General features: G+C 39.3%; 1 protein-coding gene across 1 annotated transcript in view; it reads left to right on the top strand.

The window, feature by feature from the left end:
* Nucleotides 1–593: 593 nt before the first annotated feature.
* Cdh20 (cadherin 20) overlaps nt 594–15,625 on the top strand; it is a 71,937-nt gene continuing 56,905 nt past the window's right edge. The window contains exons 1-4 of the mRNA XM_027948999.2: nt 594–839; nt 8,998–9,292; nt 9,819–9,938; nt 12,607–12,774. Of these exons, the coding sequence (XP_027804800.1) occupies nt 594–839; nt 8,998–9,292; nt 9,819–9,938; nt 12,607–12,774 (829 nt within the window). The remainder of the gene's footprint in view (nt 840–8,997; nt 9,293–9,818; nt 9,939–12,606; nt 12,775–15,625) is intronic.

Raw genomic sequence — 15,625 nt, 5'->3', positions numbered from 1 at the left:
CAATAACAGAGATAGGCACAAGATAACAGGGTGAGGGGGGGGGTGATTTCACTGTTTTTTTAATAAGCCAAGAAAAGCAATTGAAATATAGTTATTAACTAAATTTTGGAAGTGAACACTGTTTTTAAGGGCTCAGAAGACTAGCTGAGTACAAATATTTCAAAGAAAGTACTTTTAATTTTCAAACCAATCAATAATACAGTATACCCTCCAGTTAAGCTGTCCTGAGAAGAAAGCTATTCACTAGTTTTATTTCCACTGAATCCATATCCAAAGGAGTGGGATGTTGTCTTCTTTGTACCAAAATATTATATTTGACTAAAGCATTTCTAGTCAACTCTTTAATTCATTGAGTAGAAAACTGAATATTTACTGACTTTTCTTGAAAGCCTGCAACCAGCCCATAGGAAAAGAATTTGACATCATCACACTGTGTTTCCTTAATTTGACAGGAAGTTAACTTCAAGCAGACTGACTTGAATCAGGATCTCATTTGGAAAGCATCCGTATCCAATAAACTTTTTAATTTGGAAAATACTCGAGTACCAGTGACTTATCGTCCTATACTTTTCTTTCCAAAATCCTGCAATCCCATGTGGACTTCTGGTAGAATGAGCAATGCAAAGAGCTGGCTTGGACTTGGCATGTCCTTATACTTCTGGGGATTGATGGACCTTACAACCACCGTTCTCTCAGGCAACTCAACACCGCAAGGTGAATTAGAAACACTCCTGTCAGACAAGCCACAGTCACATCAGCGAACCAAGAGGAGCTGGGTTTGGAACCAATTTTTCGTTCTGGAAGAGTACACTGGGACTGACCCTTTGTATGTTGGCAAGGTAAGATGCACCCAGCAGAAAGATAAATTATCAGCATATCTGATGTAACAACTGAATATAAATACAAACTGAGTATAAATGCTCACCTAAGCCTGTGCCTGAGGCCTAACTAGTGGCATGTTCCTTGACCCCTAGCATGTCAAGTATAAAATATAGCTTTTGTTCTGTCAGACACCAGTTAAAAAGGAAAGATTTTTCTCCTTGTCCATCCCTATGTTCAAAGTAACAGAAACTAAAATGGGGGTTTTAGAGGAAATGCCTTAGACCCTTCCAAGAGCCAGTCCCAACAGGGGCAACTGCAGCCCCCTGGGAATGACAGGATGGGAAGAGAAAAATGGAAACATGGAGGGGAAAGCAGAGGTTTTATGCTTTGTTTTTTTGTTTTGTTTTTGTTGTTGTTTTTTTTTTTTTTTTTTCAAAGCATGTCCACAGGTATAGCCTAAGGCCCAAATTCAATGGAAAAAAAAAAAAGAATAAAACATTCTTCATTCTTCATTTCAGGATATCCTAGCATGTGCTTTAGGACAGATGGAGACAATCAATGAATATATTTATAAACTTTATGCTTGAATTCCCTTGATTTATCTATCATCATTTCATTTTTAATCCTGGCTCTCTACTGTGTTTACTTTATTTGGATGTTAATCAGAGACCATTTTGTGAAAGCAACCAAGTGAGAGAGAATGGGAGACAAGGAATTAATTAGAAAATAAATAATTCATTCAAATGGTAACTTTAAAACACTTGTTTATCCCGAAAGCTAAAAGCATGAGTTTCAGACTCAAACACCTGTGGTTCAAAGCCTGGGTTCACTGGGTACTTTCAGAAAGACTTTGGAGGTCACCAAGCCCTGTTAGCCCTGCCTCCTCAACTGTCCAATGAGGAGAACAAAAGAATTCAAGAGTTGCTACTTCTCAGGAGTTGTCTGCCTGAGATCTTCTCCAACTCCCACTCACTCCTTAACCCGGTTACCTGGCTCTGTCCCTACCTCTGCACTATTTTCACCACTCGGCAGGACCCACCTACTGCCCAATCCAATGACTTCACTTTATGGAACCTCTTACTGACAGCTTTAAAGATCCTCACCCATCCTGCCTTCCCATTTCTTTCTCCTCTATCAATATCATGACCATCACAATCCTGGTTTTCCTCCTATATTCACAGCCTCATTTACTGGTCCCCTCTTTCAGTCTCTATCATTGCTGGGTTTGTATGATTCACCTAGGCGCTTCCCCAATCACACTCCTTCCCTGGTGGATGAGCCACTCCTGTGATTTTAAATACCTTCTCTATGTGAATAAGTGTAAAATCTCCATCTCTGACTAAAACTACCCATCATACTCTTGCTACATATGTGATATCACCATGTTTATGACTCATAGGTCTTTAAAACATATCATGTCCAATGAGGAACGCTAGTTTTTCCTTTCAAACCTAGTCTGCTCCAGTCTTCCCTATCTCAACATTACCATCACACTATTTTAAAAAAACAAAAACCTAGTAGTCACTCTTTCCTTTCCTTAAATGCCACATTCTCTCCATCTGCAATTCTGTTAGTTCTATGCCAGAATAATTCCAAAATCCTTCATCTTTCTCATCTCTACTTCCATAATTACCTCTCACCTGGCAAATACCTACCTGTTAGTCTCCTTGTATGCACCTGCACTTCCTTCCAACATATTCTCCATATGTGATTTTTTTTGCAAGTATATTAGATTACATCAGTCTTTAAATCTCTTTGATGTTTTCCCATTGGAAGGGAAGGAGGCCCTCCTAAAGCTCCCCACAGTTTACTGACCTGGCCTGTCTCTGGCATCCAGCCATGACCTATGCTACTCTTGCTCTTGTTCTGTTCCAGAGACATGACGTTCTGGCAGTTCCTACAACGTGTCAAGTGTTTCCTGTTGTTACTCCATAATTAAATGTTCTTCTCTGATTTCTCCCATGATTGGCTCCTCTTTCTCCTTTTCCTTGGCCTTTCTCAGGGGGAGTCCCTCATTTACTCTCTCATCATCATTTGTTTCACAGCTTTAATCACAACCCACAATATTTATTTTTCATTTACATGTTCATTGTCTGGAGTCCCTGACTAGACCAGAAGATGAATACGATACGGATATTGCTCCCATTTTATCTCCAAGGTCTAATGTGGCATCTGTCACATACAAGATGCTCAAAAAGATATTTAATGAGGATAAATAAGTGAGCACCTTGTGTCTTGGTAAAGATTAGAAAAACTAATGTATATAAAATGCTTAGCACAGTACCTGGTCCAGAGTAAAATTTTAATCGTCATGACCTTGTGGAAATAAGTAGCAGCAGCAGCAGTGTAGGGAGTTCATTACGGGAATTTAGCAGCTTCCTAATGCATACCTAATGCAGCTGCAAACCCCATGGACTCAAAACCTGAGTTTCTTTCACTTCTCTTTTCTTATCTTTTTATCGTTCATGTACGATTAGTCACTGTATCTGTCCATACTTCCTTGCCAGTCTCTCTGAGAGTTACCTCCTCCTCTCCTAGCTGTCATTACTGTTATCCTCCATTCTTTGTGATTAGATTAACTGAGCAGACGCTGCCTGTCTCCCTGTATGAAGTTCCTTACACCCTTCTTTCAGGGCCCAGGACATTTTACCCCCTCAAAGCACCTTCTCCAGCACGTTGCTCCTCTGATTAAGAAAGTATTGCAACTCTTGAATGTTTAGCCAAGCTCCTGGCACAGGTTCAAAGATTCCTCCTCCCTTATCCAACCCCCTCCCACAATTTCTCAAATTAGGAACTCATTGCACCCAAGCCAGATTCCTTACAGGCACACCCAATCCATCAGTACTCACCCCAGATGTGTGCCCATGTGACTGTCCTGCCAAGGATATGCTATCACCTCTTCTCTTAAGTCACATTCAGATTCCTTAGGGTCTCAGCTTAAAAGCCACTTCTGTCATGAACACATCTTCCAAGTACTCAGAATTCCAAAGCCTTCTACTCTTTGATATTTTTAAGACACGTCTTTCATGGCTATTGCTAAAATAAATTTAAGAAAAGAATACATTTGGATCAAGTAATTGCTTTGTAGGTCTATACAATTTATGACTCTCTTCCCTCCTTCAAAGCATAGAAACTGATATTTGCTCCCCAATCTTGTCTACACCTCCCAGACCTACCATAGCAGGAAGGCAAGGGTAGCTAAGATTTTATTGGACTACCACAAACAGTACCACAGTACTGTTTCAGTCACATTCACCTGAAGCAGGTCATTTAATCATTATAACAATATTGTGAGATAAACAGAGATAAGTATAATTAACCTAGGGAACTAGGCTTGGCAAGGTTACATTCTTGCCCAAAGTTATACCGAAGTAGGAGGTAAAGCCTGGATCAAGACATCTATCGCTCTTACACGAAAGCCATGGGATTTCCTTTACATTACTCTTCATGTGGCTAGTGACCTAAAGACTCAGCCCTGAGGACACACAGGGAGATAGGCATGTAACCAGCCTGACTGCTTCTTGAACCCTTTATCACTGATGCTCCGGAGAATTTAGCTGTGTAGCACCCTGGAGGAGTGAGTGCTCATCCTGTCCTGACTACCTCCATCCGAACACAGGACAGCCACACGCCTCAGCAGTCATCTGGTCCAGTCAGCACACCAGTAATGGGGGAAGGTTTTACCCTGCCCTGGGCATGTTACCTCCACATGAAGAGAGTTACACATCCCCTTTCACTTTCTTTTGAAAGAAAATTCATCCACCTTTCATTCTCTTTATCCTAGGGGCATTCACCTTTTCACCTTGAGCTCCAAAACATGTCTGTTTAGAGAACCTGCCAGAGTATTTGCCTACTTCAGGAAGGAGCACGGCAACAATTATCAACTATAATTGGTGTGGCCTTATAAAATCTACACTGGGCTTTCTAGGAACCGGCAGCGTGAGTTAAGGCTAGATTACACTGACATATGCAAAAAGAAGATACAGAGAGCCTGTGCTTTTACAGGAATCTGAGTCCAAGTCATGCTGAGGTTAACAACTACATGGACACTAACCACAACTGTAGCACTTTCTAAATTTTCAGAGCATCAGAAAACACTCTGAAACCAATTTTTATTTGTTTTCTTTACATATATTTTTACTTTTTTTTGGTGCAGTACTATACTAGAGATTGAACCCTGGGTCCAGGGTTGTTCTGCCACAGAACTATGTCTCCAGTCATTTGTTTATTTTGAGGCAGTGTCTGCTAACTTGCCCAAGTTACAATCTCCCTGCCTCCAAAGTTGCTGGCATGTGCCAGAGCAAGGCTTATCACCCTAGTTTTCAAAATCCTAAATCAATAGAGATTTTGGAGATTTTTTTTCCATCACTTGCTACTCCTTTCGATGAAGATCTTAAAAACTAAAGAATTGGGGCTGGTGTTGTAGCTCAGTGGTAGAGCACTTGCCTATGTGTGAGGCACTGGATTCAATTCTCAGCACCACATATTTATAAATTAATAAATAAAATAAAGGTCCAGTGACAATTAAAAAAATTTTTTTAAAATCTAAATAATTATTAGGATAAATAAGATACCAACTATCTTATTCTGTCTAGATTGTTTTTTTTTTTTGTGGGGGGTGGTTGCCCAAGACATACATAACTGTGTGCTTCCACCTCCACTGTGCAAGAAGACCCTTGCTTCCTCTGAATAGTATTCAATGTTAGTTAGATTAAATAGGGATAAATATAAAACTCATTTTCATTGTACTGCCAATTTGTTGAGTGACTTTAAGAAAAGCTATTAATGTTCCTATTTGCATTTTTGCAACCAAATATATATTCTCTGGCTGTTAAACCCCAATACTCCGTATATTTACTGTGTTGATTTTAAGCTCGTTAGTGTCTCACCCTGGTAATCACCTTTTCATACTCCACTGTGTGATGTGTGATGGGACTCTGAAAGCCACAATCTCTTTTTCTAATTGGCTCCCCATAGGTTCTACCCTTAGAATGTACCAGAGGGAGGATGAGAGGCTGGAAATGGAAGAAGGGACTGGCTCCTTTACTTCCCAGCAGTTGGTTCTAGTTTGGAGGCTTCTTCACTCTCAGCCCCATTACACCCACTCAGCAATACCCGACACAAGTCTGCAGGACTTGGAGAGGGGTGAACTCCTCTAAGTCCTGAGGTTCCAGATCAGGAGCAACTCTCTCTACTCAGAAGCCTGGCCCAGCCTCCAAGGTGCCTCCTCCAAAGGTGGGAGCTCCAACTCCTGCTCTTCTTTTCTCTGCCACAGGGGCCTTAGTTATTTCCTGGAATTACTATCATTCTGATCCTCAGTGTTCCCCTCTTGCCTTTTCAGTCCTCCAAAATCAATGTTCAGTGTTTAGTGATGTTGATTAAAATAACAGTAGGTTTTGTTCTCTGACAAAATCCTGAACTATTCCTCAGAAATCAGTTCTGCATAAGGTCTGTACCTACCCCTTCATAAGCTAATGCTCTTCCTGGCCAAGAGAGTCCTCTTCTGCTTGTCTGTGGGAATCTTTCCTCTCTTCATCCTTCTCTCCCTTCTCTTGCAAACATGCAAACACACACTCAGAAGCCACCGGAAAGATGATAGCTCTTTTAAAACAAAGGAAACATGGCTCTACAAAAAGCCTTAGCCCTAACCCAACACCATGCTTTCAATAAAATTTTATTGAGCATGTACCACATGTCAGGGCGGACACCAAGATGAAGGTCATATAGCCCTACTGTCAAGGAATTCACAGTCAAGAGAGTACTTGGAATTCCTTTCCCAATACAGAGGAAAGCAAAGACAACAGAGCTGAGATTCAGCCCAGATTACACTGGACATGAAGCAACCTAATCAACCCCAGGAACCAAAACTCTGTCCTCAGGAGCAGTGACCTGAGCTTCTGGTGTTTGTTAGGCACTCTTCAAGGGCACAGCACCCATCCTCAGCCTAAGTGTTCCTAGCCTTCTAATGTTCTCAGGCCAAAACATTTTAGATGATAAAAGATCTCCTCAAACAGTCCAGAGTTCATACTTTATATCAACTTCTATCCCCACCCCAACCTGAATAATATATCATGCCCTAAATTAGCTTATTTCATTTTACATCCTATGACATATGCCTTAAAAATTCTCCCTCTCTCTCTCTCTCTCTCTCTCTCTCTCTCACACACACACACACACACACGCACACACACATACACACACACACAGTAAACAAACACATACACATATATTTTTTTCTTCTTTAATTTAAGAAACATCCCAATATCTTTGTCCTTTTCCTAATTCCATTCCTCTACCAGAGAACACAGTTCCATATGGAATAGATTTTCATTTCTTTGTACACAGGTCCAAATGAAATATCTTTCTATCCTACACACTAAGAACTGGGCGCTTCTGCTTTTTTTATCTGCATGGAGAAAATTTGAGTTGTTAAAAAAAATAAAAATAAGTTCTCACCTTTCTTCATTCCGTGTAATTACTGTACATGGAATGAAAAAAGGTGAGAACTTCATATTGTACATAGAATGCTTTTAGAGAAAAAAAACACAGTTATTTTTCTGGTCAGTTTTATTCTTACTTCCCTTTTCTAGATAAGACATAGCTGAGTTCCTTTAGGCAGCAAAATTACTGCCTGCAGGACTTGGCCAGAAGTCAGTTTGCAATCAGCCAGTCACAGCTTCCAAAGCCATCCCTGTCTGGGGATGTTGTGAATACATTCCAGGTGTCTTCTCGGTTCCCATGCTTGTTAGTCCTTAGAGAAACAGCCCCACCAGTGCTTCAGGCAGCCATCAGGCTACTATAACTAAAAAGCCTGCAGCTGCCTCTGCCTTCTTGGCTACACTCCTGGGGGCCTGATGCAATCAGGGAAGAGTGAGTATGTTAATGCCCTTTTCTCTGTGCCCGGTATATCATCATTGTAACTGGCCCCATTTGTAGTGTTGCTATTATGGGAAAGTCACTGTGTTTACATACATTAATCTCTAATGATCCCAGTAACCCTCCAAAGTAAGTATTACTACTGTTCTCTGTTTATAATGTGAAGAATTAAGGGTTACAGACAGTAAATAATTTGTCAAGGGCATTCAGATTACAACTGACACAGACAGTGTTCAGGTCAGATATATTTGGCTCTCTGCCCTAAGCTTAACACTGGCTGTCTGTTTTATAAATTAATTTCATAAACTCCATCACTGAACTATGCAGTGTTAGCAGTGCAGGCAAAAACAGAGTTCAGTGATGTTGATTAAATTTAACTAATTTTTGTTGTCCCCTTTATAAAAAGACCATTACCTAAAAGCAGCACAAAATTCTAGGCTTCTTGTCACTCATACTCATTACCTACAATTATTAATGCAGAAATGTGTTTCTCAGCCAGAGGTATAAATAGACTCCTCTACAGTATTATTATAAAACTATCTGGGAGGAATATAGTTGGTGGGAAGATAAAGGCATGTCCCTAACTCAAACACACACACACACACACACACACACACACAGAGAGAGATTTAAGTGATTCAGTTATGAATCCAAGGACAAGTCCCATCAAAAGGAGAGATACACTGATATAAAAAAAAAATACTCACCAGCAGGTAAATTCCATTTGACATGTGAAATACATGGGCAAGCACAGTTCTACTAAACAAATCCACCAAATTGGAGTCAGAGAAAAAAAGAATTGCAAGAATCCCTGGAAATTATTTAATAATTTCCATATAGTAAACTTAGCCTCTTAATGAATCACTTCATCAATTTTTCAGCAAACATTAAAATTTTTGATATTCCAAAAATTAATTGATAGCAATTTTTCAAAAATTTTTAATATATTTAGGCTCTCCACCCCCTCCTCCTTCATTTTTTTCTTCTTCAATGGAAAAGTAAAAAGATTCCTCCCTACTAGACTTCTTTATTCACACATCAAAAGTCTACACTTTTCAAGATGTTTTCTATCTGTATTCCTCAAGAAGATTACTTTTAAAATAGTATGCTCAGGATTCTGAATATGTTGCAGAAAAAATATTAACCAACCTCTATTTGCTCTTTGATACAATTATGTTCAAAGCTTATTAGTTCTTTGTAGACAGACATTTTAAACATTTAAGTGAAAAAAAAAAATCCCTGGGTGAAGGGTGGTTCTAAGTCCATATCCAATGAGATCTTGGTGCTTTTTCCCCCCAGCTTCATTCAGATATGGACAGAGGAGATGGATCCATCAAATATATCCTTTCTGGAGAAGGCGCAGGCATAGTGTTTACCATTGACGACACCACTGGTGACATCCATGCCATTCAGAGGCTTGATCGAGAGGAAAGAGCCCAATACACTTTAAGGGCTCAAGCACTGGACAGGCGGACAGGCCGACCAATGGAGCCAGAGTCAGAGTTTATCATCAAAATACAAGACATCAATGACAATGAGCCCAAGTTCCTAGACGGACCTTATGTTGCCACTGTGCCAGAAATGTCACCAGTGGGTAAGGTGGTGATTCACTAACTTTCACAAACAGCAAATGCATTATGGGGGCAGGTGGTGGGGATGCAGAAAAGGAGACAATGCACAAGGCAGCTCACAAATTACAAAACTGAACCCAAAATGACAACTAAGTCCCTTGGCAGAGAGCAAGCTACTTAGGCATATAATCAGTCACAGTAAATAATAAGAATGAATTGTTTTCCAGCTCTGATTCTTTAAAAACAAAAGAATAGATTGGCACGTACATACATGCGTGTGTATGTGTGTGTGTGTGTGTGTGTGTATTTGATTCATAAGGGGGAAGCATTTTGCTATTATCAAAAAACAATGAAGACCCAAAGACTGACTGGTTACTAAGAATTTAAACACAATAATTATCATTTTGTAAAACAAGTACAAGGTAGGAGTTAAGGAAGCCTGACCTAGAAAGGGGACTCTGCCTATAAAGCAAACATAATATCTACAAATGCTCTAAGACTGACTCAGGATTGCATCAAGTTTTTAGCAGGTCTCCTTCTTTTCCTCAGGTACTTCTGTTATCCAGGTGACAGCCACAGATGCTGATGACCCGACCTATGGCAACAGTGCCCGGGTGGTGTACAGCATTCTCCAGGGTCAGCCATATTTCTCCGTGGACTCCAAAACAGGTATCTGATTCAAGAGTCAATTCAGAGGTGTTTGCTTTTTTCACAATCCTTTGCAACCACTACTTAGGACAGACCCAACTCTCTTTCTCAAGAATTCTCCAGGGAGTGTGTTAACCAGAAAAGATTTGTTATAAGCTTTAGGATTAAGAGAGCAAACTAGCATTGCCCTGTGGGTGAGAGCAGCACGATGCATACACAGTGTGCAGGGTGATGAGAAAGGCAAAGTATCTTACTAGCCTCTATAAAGTTCATGGATATATTTATTCCCAGGGGCTAAAGTCTGTTATAACTTTAATAAGATCCAAGAGGACACACACATTCACCTGCACTCACTCTAGAATCATAGACTCTGAAACCAGAAAGAGTCATTGGGGAATGGTCCAGTGCATTGCCATCTACTTAACAGATAAGGAAACTGTGAAATCAAGAACCACATTCATCTGGTTATGGATATGTTCCTTGACATGTGATCTGATATTCTTTCCACTAAACCATCCTGTACTAAAGAGAACACAAGGCCAGAATTAGTTGCTTCTGGGCCAGACAGGTTTTGATGATGGAGGAAAGAGCACATAGGATGTGGCCCTAAAGAAAGACAGATTCTTTATTTTTTATTTATTTATTTATTTTTTATTTTTTATTGTTGGCTGTTCAAAACATTACATAATTCTTGATATATCATATTTCACACTTTGATTCAAGTGGGTTATGAACTCCCATTTTTACCCCGTATACAGATTGCAGAATCACATCAGTTACACATCCATTGATTTACATATTGCCATATCCATTTTTAAAAAAAATAAAATATTGCATTAAAATTTAAAAAAAAATATGTTCTTTTGGTAACTGTTCAGACCCAAGCATAATACTAGGAACATCACACACACACACACACACACACACAAAAAAAAGACAGATTCTGATAGGCAAGTTCTAGTAGGGAAATAAGCAGAGATAAGTGAATGAGTAAGGAGCAATATGGCAGGAAAGGACACATGTGTTGGACAAACCAACAGGATTCCCTTAAATATATTTGAGTTGGGTAGGGTAATTTTTATATCATTATTAGCTTACCCTATGCCAGGTCTTCTCTCTTTTAAAATACTTTCATAAACATTACTATACTTGAGTCTCCCAAAAATCTTGTGAACTAGTGAAATACGTAGGAAGTATTTTACTCCCATTTTACATAGGGCAAAACAGAGACCTAAGAGAAGGAAATGAGTAAAGAAACTTAAGAGTAACAGAGGTAAAGTCAATGCTGAATACTCAAAGTCATCTCTTTTATTTGAAAGAAAAAAATATTTCTATTATTAGCAACCTGATAGAATTTTTTTGCCCAGAAGTCCTAAAAGTAACCAGGCATTCAGAAAACTGTATCATAAAAGCAGAAAACAAAGGAGCATAAATTACTAGAAGGAAAGGAAAAGACCACAGTTAGGGACTTCTGTAAAACAGTTAACTTCAATAATTCTGCTAACAGGGAGAGAGAGGATGAAGGGGTGGCCACAGGGAGGAAAAATACAGGCAGGAGGAGGGTAATGTGTCCTTTATATCCTAAGAAAAATCTTATATTATTTTGACAGCTCCCAGGGGGCATAGTGTTAAGGTCAAAAATACATAAAAAGATAGTTACTGCTGTGCCCATGAGGCATTTAAAATATATATTTTTTAAATATATATATATATATATATATTTAAAATGTTGTTCTTACTAAATGAATAAATACATTACAGGAGTAAATTGGGGACAGGTGTTTTCCCAATCCCCTCCCTTTTCACGGAAGAGATCCATTTAGCCAAGGGTCATGTCATAAACCTGCAGCAAATATGCCCTTAATCTTTGCCTCCAATGCATAGAAATCAACTTTTCCAAGTTGAAAGGTTAAAAAGGAGATACAACAGTACTGTACATCCTGGCCAGGATCAAAACACATTTCAGTGGATTTCGTTTAGACCCCTCTTCTTAAATGAAACCTTATCATCACACTGCTATGCTGCTACTTACTATCTGGGGAACTTCATTTTCATACAAGGTAAAAATAAACAACTTGCAGAGCATCTTTTATGTCCAAGCTCACAGAATTCAGTGAAGCACAGAGGTAAGAAGAAAATAACAAAACAGAATAAATATATAACAAAAGGAAAATCAAATGAGAATTCCAATACTACTTACAGGTAGTGGGAAGGCAGGAAAAGGCAGAACAGGAGCAAGTTATCTAAAAAGAGTTATTCACATTACAAGGGCTCTAGGGGTTGAAGAGAGAAACAGCTGAATGAGAATTATCTAAAATCACAGATGTGTAGACATATGAGGCTTTGTTTTCTGAACTCAAAGCCCCAGTTTTCTTTGGTGAGACTGAGCAGTCTGAAATCTCCTTGAACTGCAATTCCCCTAGTGGTAAGAGGACCATTGCTGCCATCTCCCGTTCTCTTTTGGTAATGTCACCACCAAAGGAAACCAGCTGTTCTTCTGCTGAAACAGTACATTTGTTGCAGAGAAACTTTTTTGAAGCAGGAATTTTTACCTTGAGTTTCATAAAACAGGTGACATACATCTCAACTCTGGGCATTTACCATGCACAAGGGAGAAATCTAAAAGTGAATCTTTTAAAAACTGCACTTATGGTTTTGTTTTTAAAACAAAGTCATTTCTATCCTGCAGGTGTAATTAGGACAGCGCTCATGAACATGGACAGAGAAGCCAAAGAGTACTATGAAGTGATTATACAAGCCAAGGACATGGGAGGGCAGCTCGGGGGATTAGCTGGGACCACAACAGTCAACATCACCCTCTCGGATGTCAATGATAACCCACCCCGCTTCCCCCAGAGTGAGTACCTAACCAACCAGAACCCATAGGGATGCATCTTTTACAGAAATGCAGGAGAAAGGACAGCATGTTAAATGCAATCATTCTTGGATTTCTTCCCTATACTCATTGTGCAATTCTTTTTTTTTCTTTTTAGTTATACATGACAGTAGAATCTATTTTGATGTATTTATACAAGCATGGACTATATCTTATTCTAATTAGGATCCCAGTCTCGTGGATGTACACAACAGTGAGATTCACTGGGGTGTAATCCCATATGTACATAGAAAAGTTGTGTCAGATTCATTCCACTGTCTTTCCTATTCCTAGGCCCCTTTTTCCTTCCCTTCATTCCCCTTTGTCTAATCGAATGAACTGTTCTTCCCCCACCCCTTATTGTGGGTTAACATACACATATCAAAGAGAAAATCAGATCTTTGGTTTGGGGGATTGACTTATTTCACTCAGAATGATAGTTTCCAGATCCATCCATTAACCAGAGAATCTCAAAAAGTCATTATTCTTTTTTTAAGTATTTATTTATTTTATTTATATATGATAGCAGAATGCATTATATTACACATATAGAGCATATATATATATGCCAGGTTTCTGTTCTCGCGACTAAAAGGCTCAGGGGTCACTCTAGTTAAACTGGGCTAACTGGGCTGCACGAAATAACCACACAAGAGACACAAATACCTTTTTCTTTGGGGTTGCTGTGACGGCTTCTCTGACCTTAAGGGTCCGCAGAAAGAGAGAGAGAGAGAGAGAGCACGTGCTGACCCCTTTTATTGAGGAGAAGCTATTCAAATGAGGCAGGGGGTCAGGTTTCAGGGGGCTGAGTCTATCTTCATGATGTCCACTGTCAGCAGGTTGACTGACACCTGGGTAGGCCACACCCAAGGGCACAGTAAGAGGAGGGGACACACACAAGGCACTTCCATGGAAGATTCTATCCTAAACAGGGCAAGGGGTTATATTACAAAGGAACAGGTGAGCATAGCTTCACCCATGGGGCTGTAGCTAGACACACCCATTTCTGTGACTGAGCACCTCAGCACCCAGCTGGGGAGTGTAACTCAGTCACCCGTAAGGTTGGCCTCCCACATATATATACATATATATATATATATATATATATATATATATATATATATATAGTTGTATACAAAGTATACTTACACCAATTCATGTCTTTATACATGTACTTTGGATAATAATGATCATCACATTCCACCATCATTTATAACCCCATGTTCCCTCCCTTCCCTTCCCACCCCTCTGCCCTATATAGAGTTCATCTATTCTTCCCATGTTCCCTCTCCCTATCCCACTATGAATCAGCCTCTTTATATCAGAGAAAACATTCAGCATTTGGTTTTTTGGAATATCTTATCTTTTTGGAATATCTTATCTTCTCTAACTCCTTTATGGCTGAATAAAGAATACCACAATTTCTTTATCCATTCATCTGATGACGGGCATCTAGGTTGGTTCCATAGCTTAGCTATTGTGAATTGTGCTGCTGTATACATTGATGTGGCTATATCACTGAAGTACGCTGATTTTAACTCCTTTAGATATGTACTGAGGAGTATATAACTGGGTCAAATGGTGGTTCCATTCCTGATATTTTGAGGACTCCCCATATTGCTTTCCAGAACGGTTGCACTAATTTGCAGTCCCACCAACAACGTAGGAGTGTACCCTTTTCCCCACGTCCTTACCAACATTTTCTGTTACTTGTATTCTTACTAATTGCCATTCTGGTTGGAGTAAGATGAATTCTCAGTGTAGTTCCATTGTGCAATGCTTACACAACCAGTTTCCTTTTGGGCTTCAGCTTTCCATAGCACTAAAATCTCTGTTCCCCAAACTTTTCATTATTTCCTCCCTATGGAACCTTTTCATACTTTTTTTTCCCCAACTGAGGTTATTAAGTTGATGGGTCCTTCACTAAAGAACAATAAAGTGTCATGAAACAGTTTGTGACATGCATATGAGTTGGTTTTTGTTCATAAGAAACTAAGGTGAATAAAGACTTCATAGAAGGATAAGAATACATCGATGTTCATAGCAGCTCAATTCACAATAGCAAGACTGTGGAACCAACCCAGATGCCCTTCAATAGACGAATGGATTAAAAAAATGTGGCATTTATACACAATGGAGTATTACTCTGCATTAAAAAATGACAAAATCATAGAATTTGCAGGGAAATGGATGGCACTAGAGCAGATTATGCTAAGTGAAGCTAGCCAATCCCTAAAAAACAAATGCCAAATGTCTTCTTTGATATAAGGAGAGTAACTAAGAACAGAGTAGGGTCGAAGAGCATGAGAAGAAGATTAACATTAAACAGGGATGAGAGGTGGGAGGTAAAGGGAGAGAAAAGGGAAATTGCATGGAAATGGAAGGAGACCCTCAGAGTTATACAAAAGAATATACAAGAGGAAATGAGGGGAAAGGGAAAAATAATACAAGGGGGAGAAATGAAGGTCAGTAGATGGGGTAGAGAGAGAAGAGGGAAGGGGAGGGGAGGGGAGGGGGGATAGTAGAGGATAGGAAAGGCAAAGGAACACAACAGACACTAGTATGGCAATATGTAAATCAATGGATGTGTAATTGATGTGATTCTGCAATCTGTATATGGGCTAAAAATGGGAGTTCATAACCCACTTGAAGCAAAGTGTGAAAGATGATATATCAAGAACTATGTAATGTTTTGAACAACCAACAATAAAAAAAAAATCTGAAAAACAACAACAACAAAAAAGACTTCATAGAAGGATAAGAATTCAACAGAGAACTGAATAATACAAAGGTCTTTAATAGGAAGGAAGGAAAATATTCCAGAATTAGGAAG

Source organism: Marmota flaviventris, chromosome 16 (genome assembly GCF_047511675.1).
Source record: "Marmota flaviventris isolate mMarFla1 chromosome 16, mMarFla1.hap1, whole genome shotgun sequence".
In the NCBI taxonomy this organism is placed as follows: Eukaryota; Metazoa; Chordata; class Mammalia; order Rodentia; family Sciuridae; genus Marmota; species Marmota flaviventris.
The sequence above is the reverse complement of the archived record's forward strand: the minus strand, read 5'-3'. Positions and strand labels throughout refer to the sequence as shown.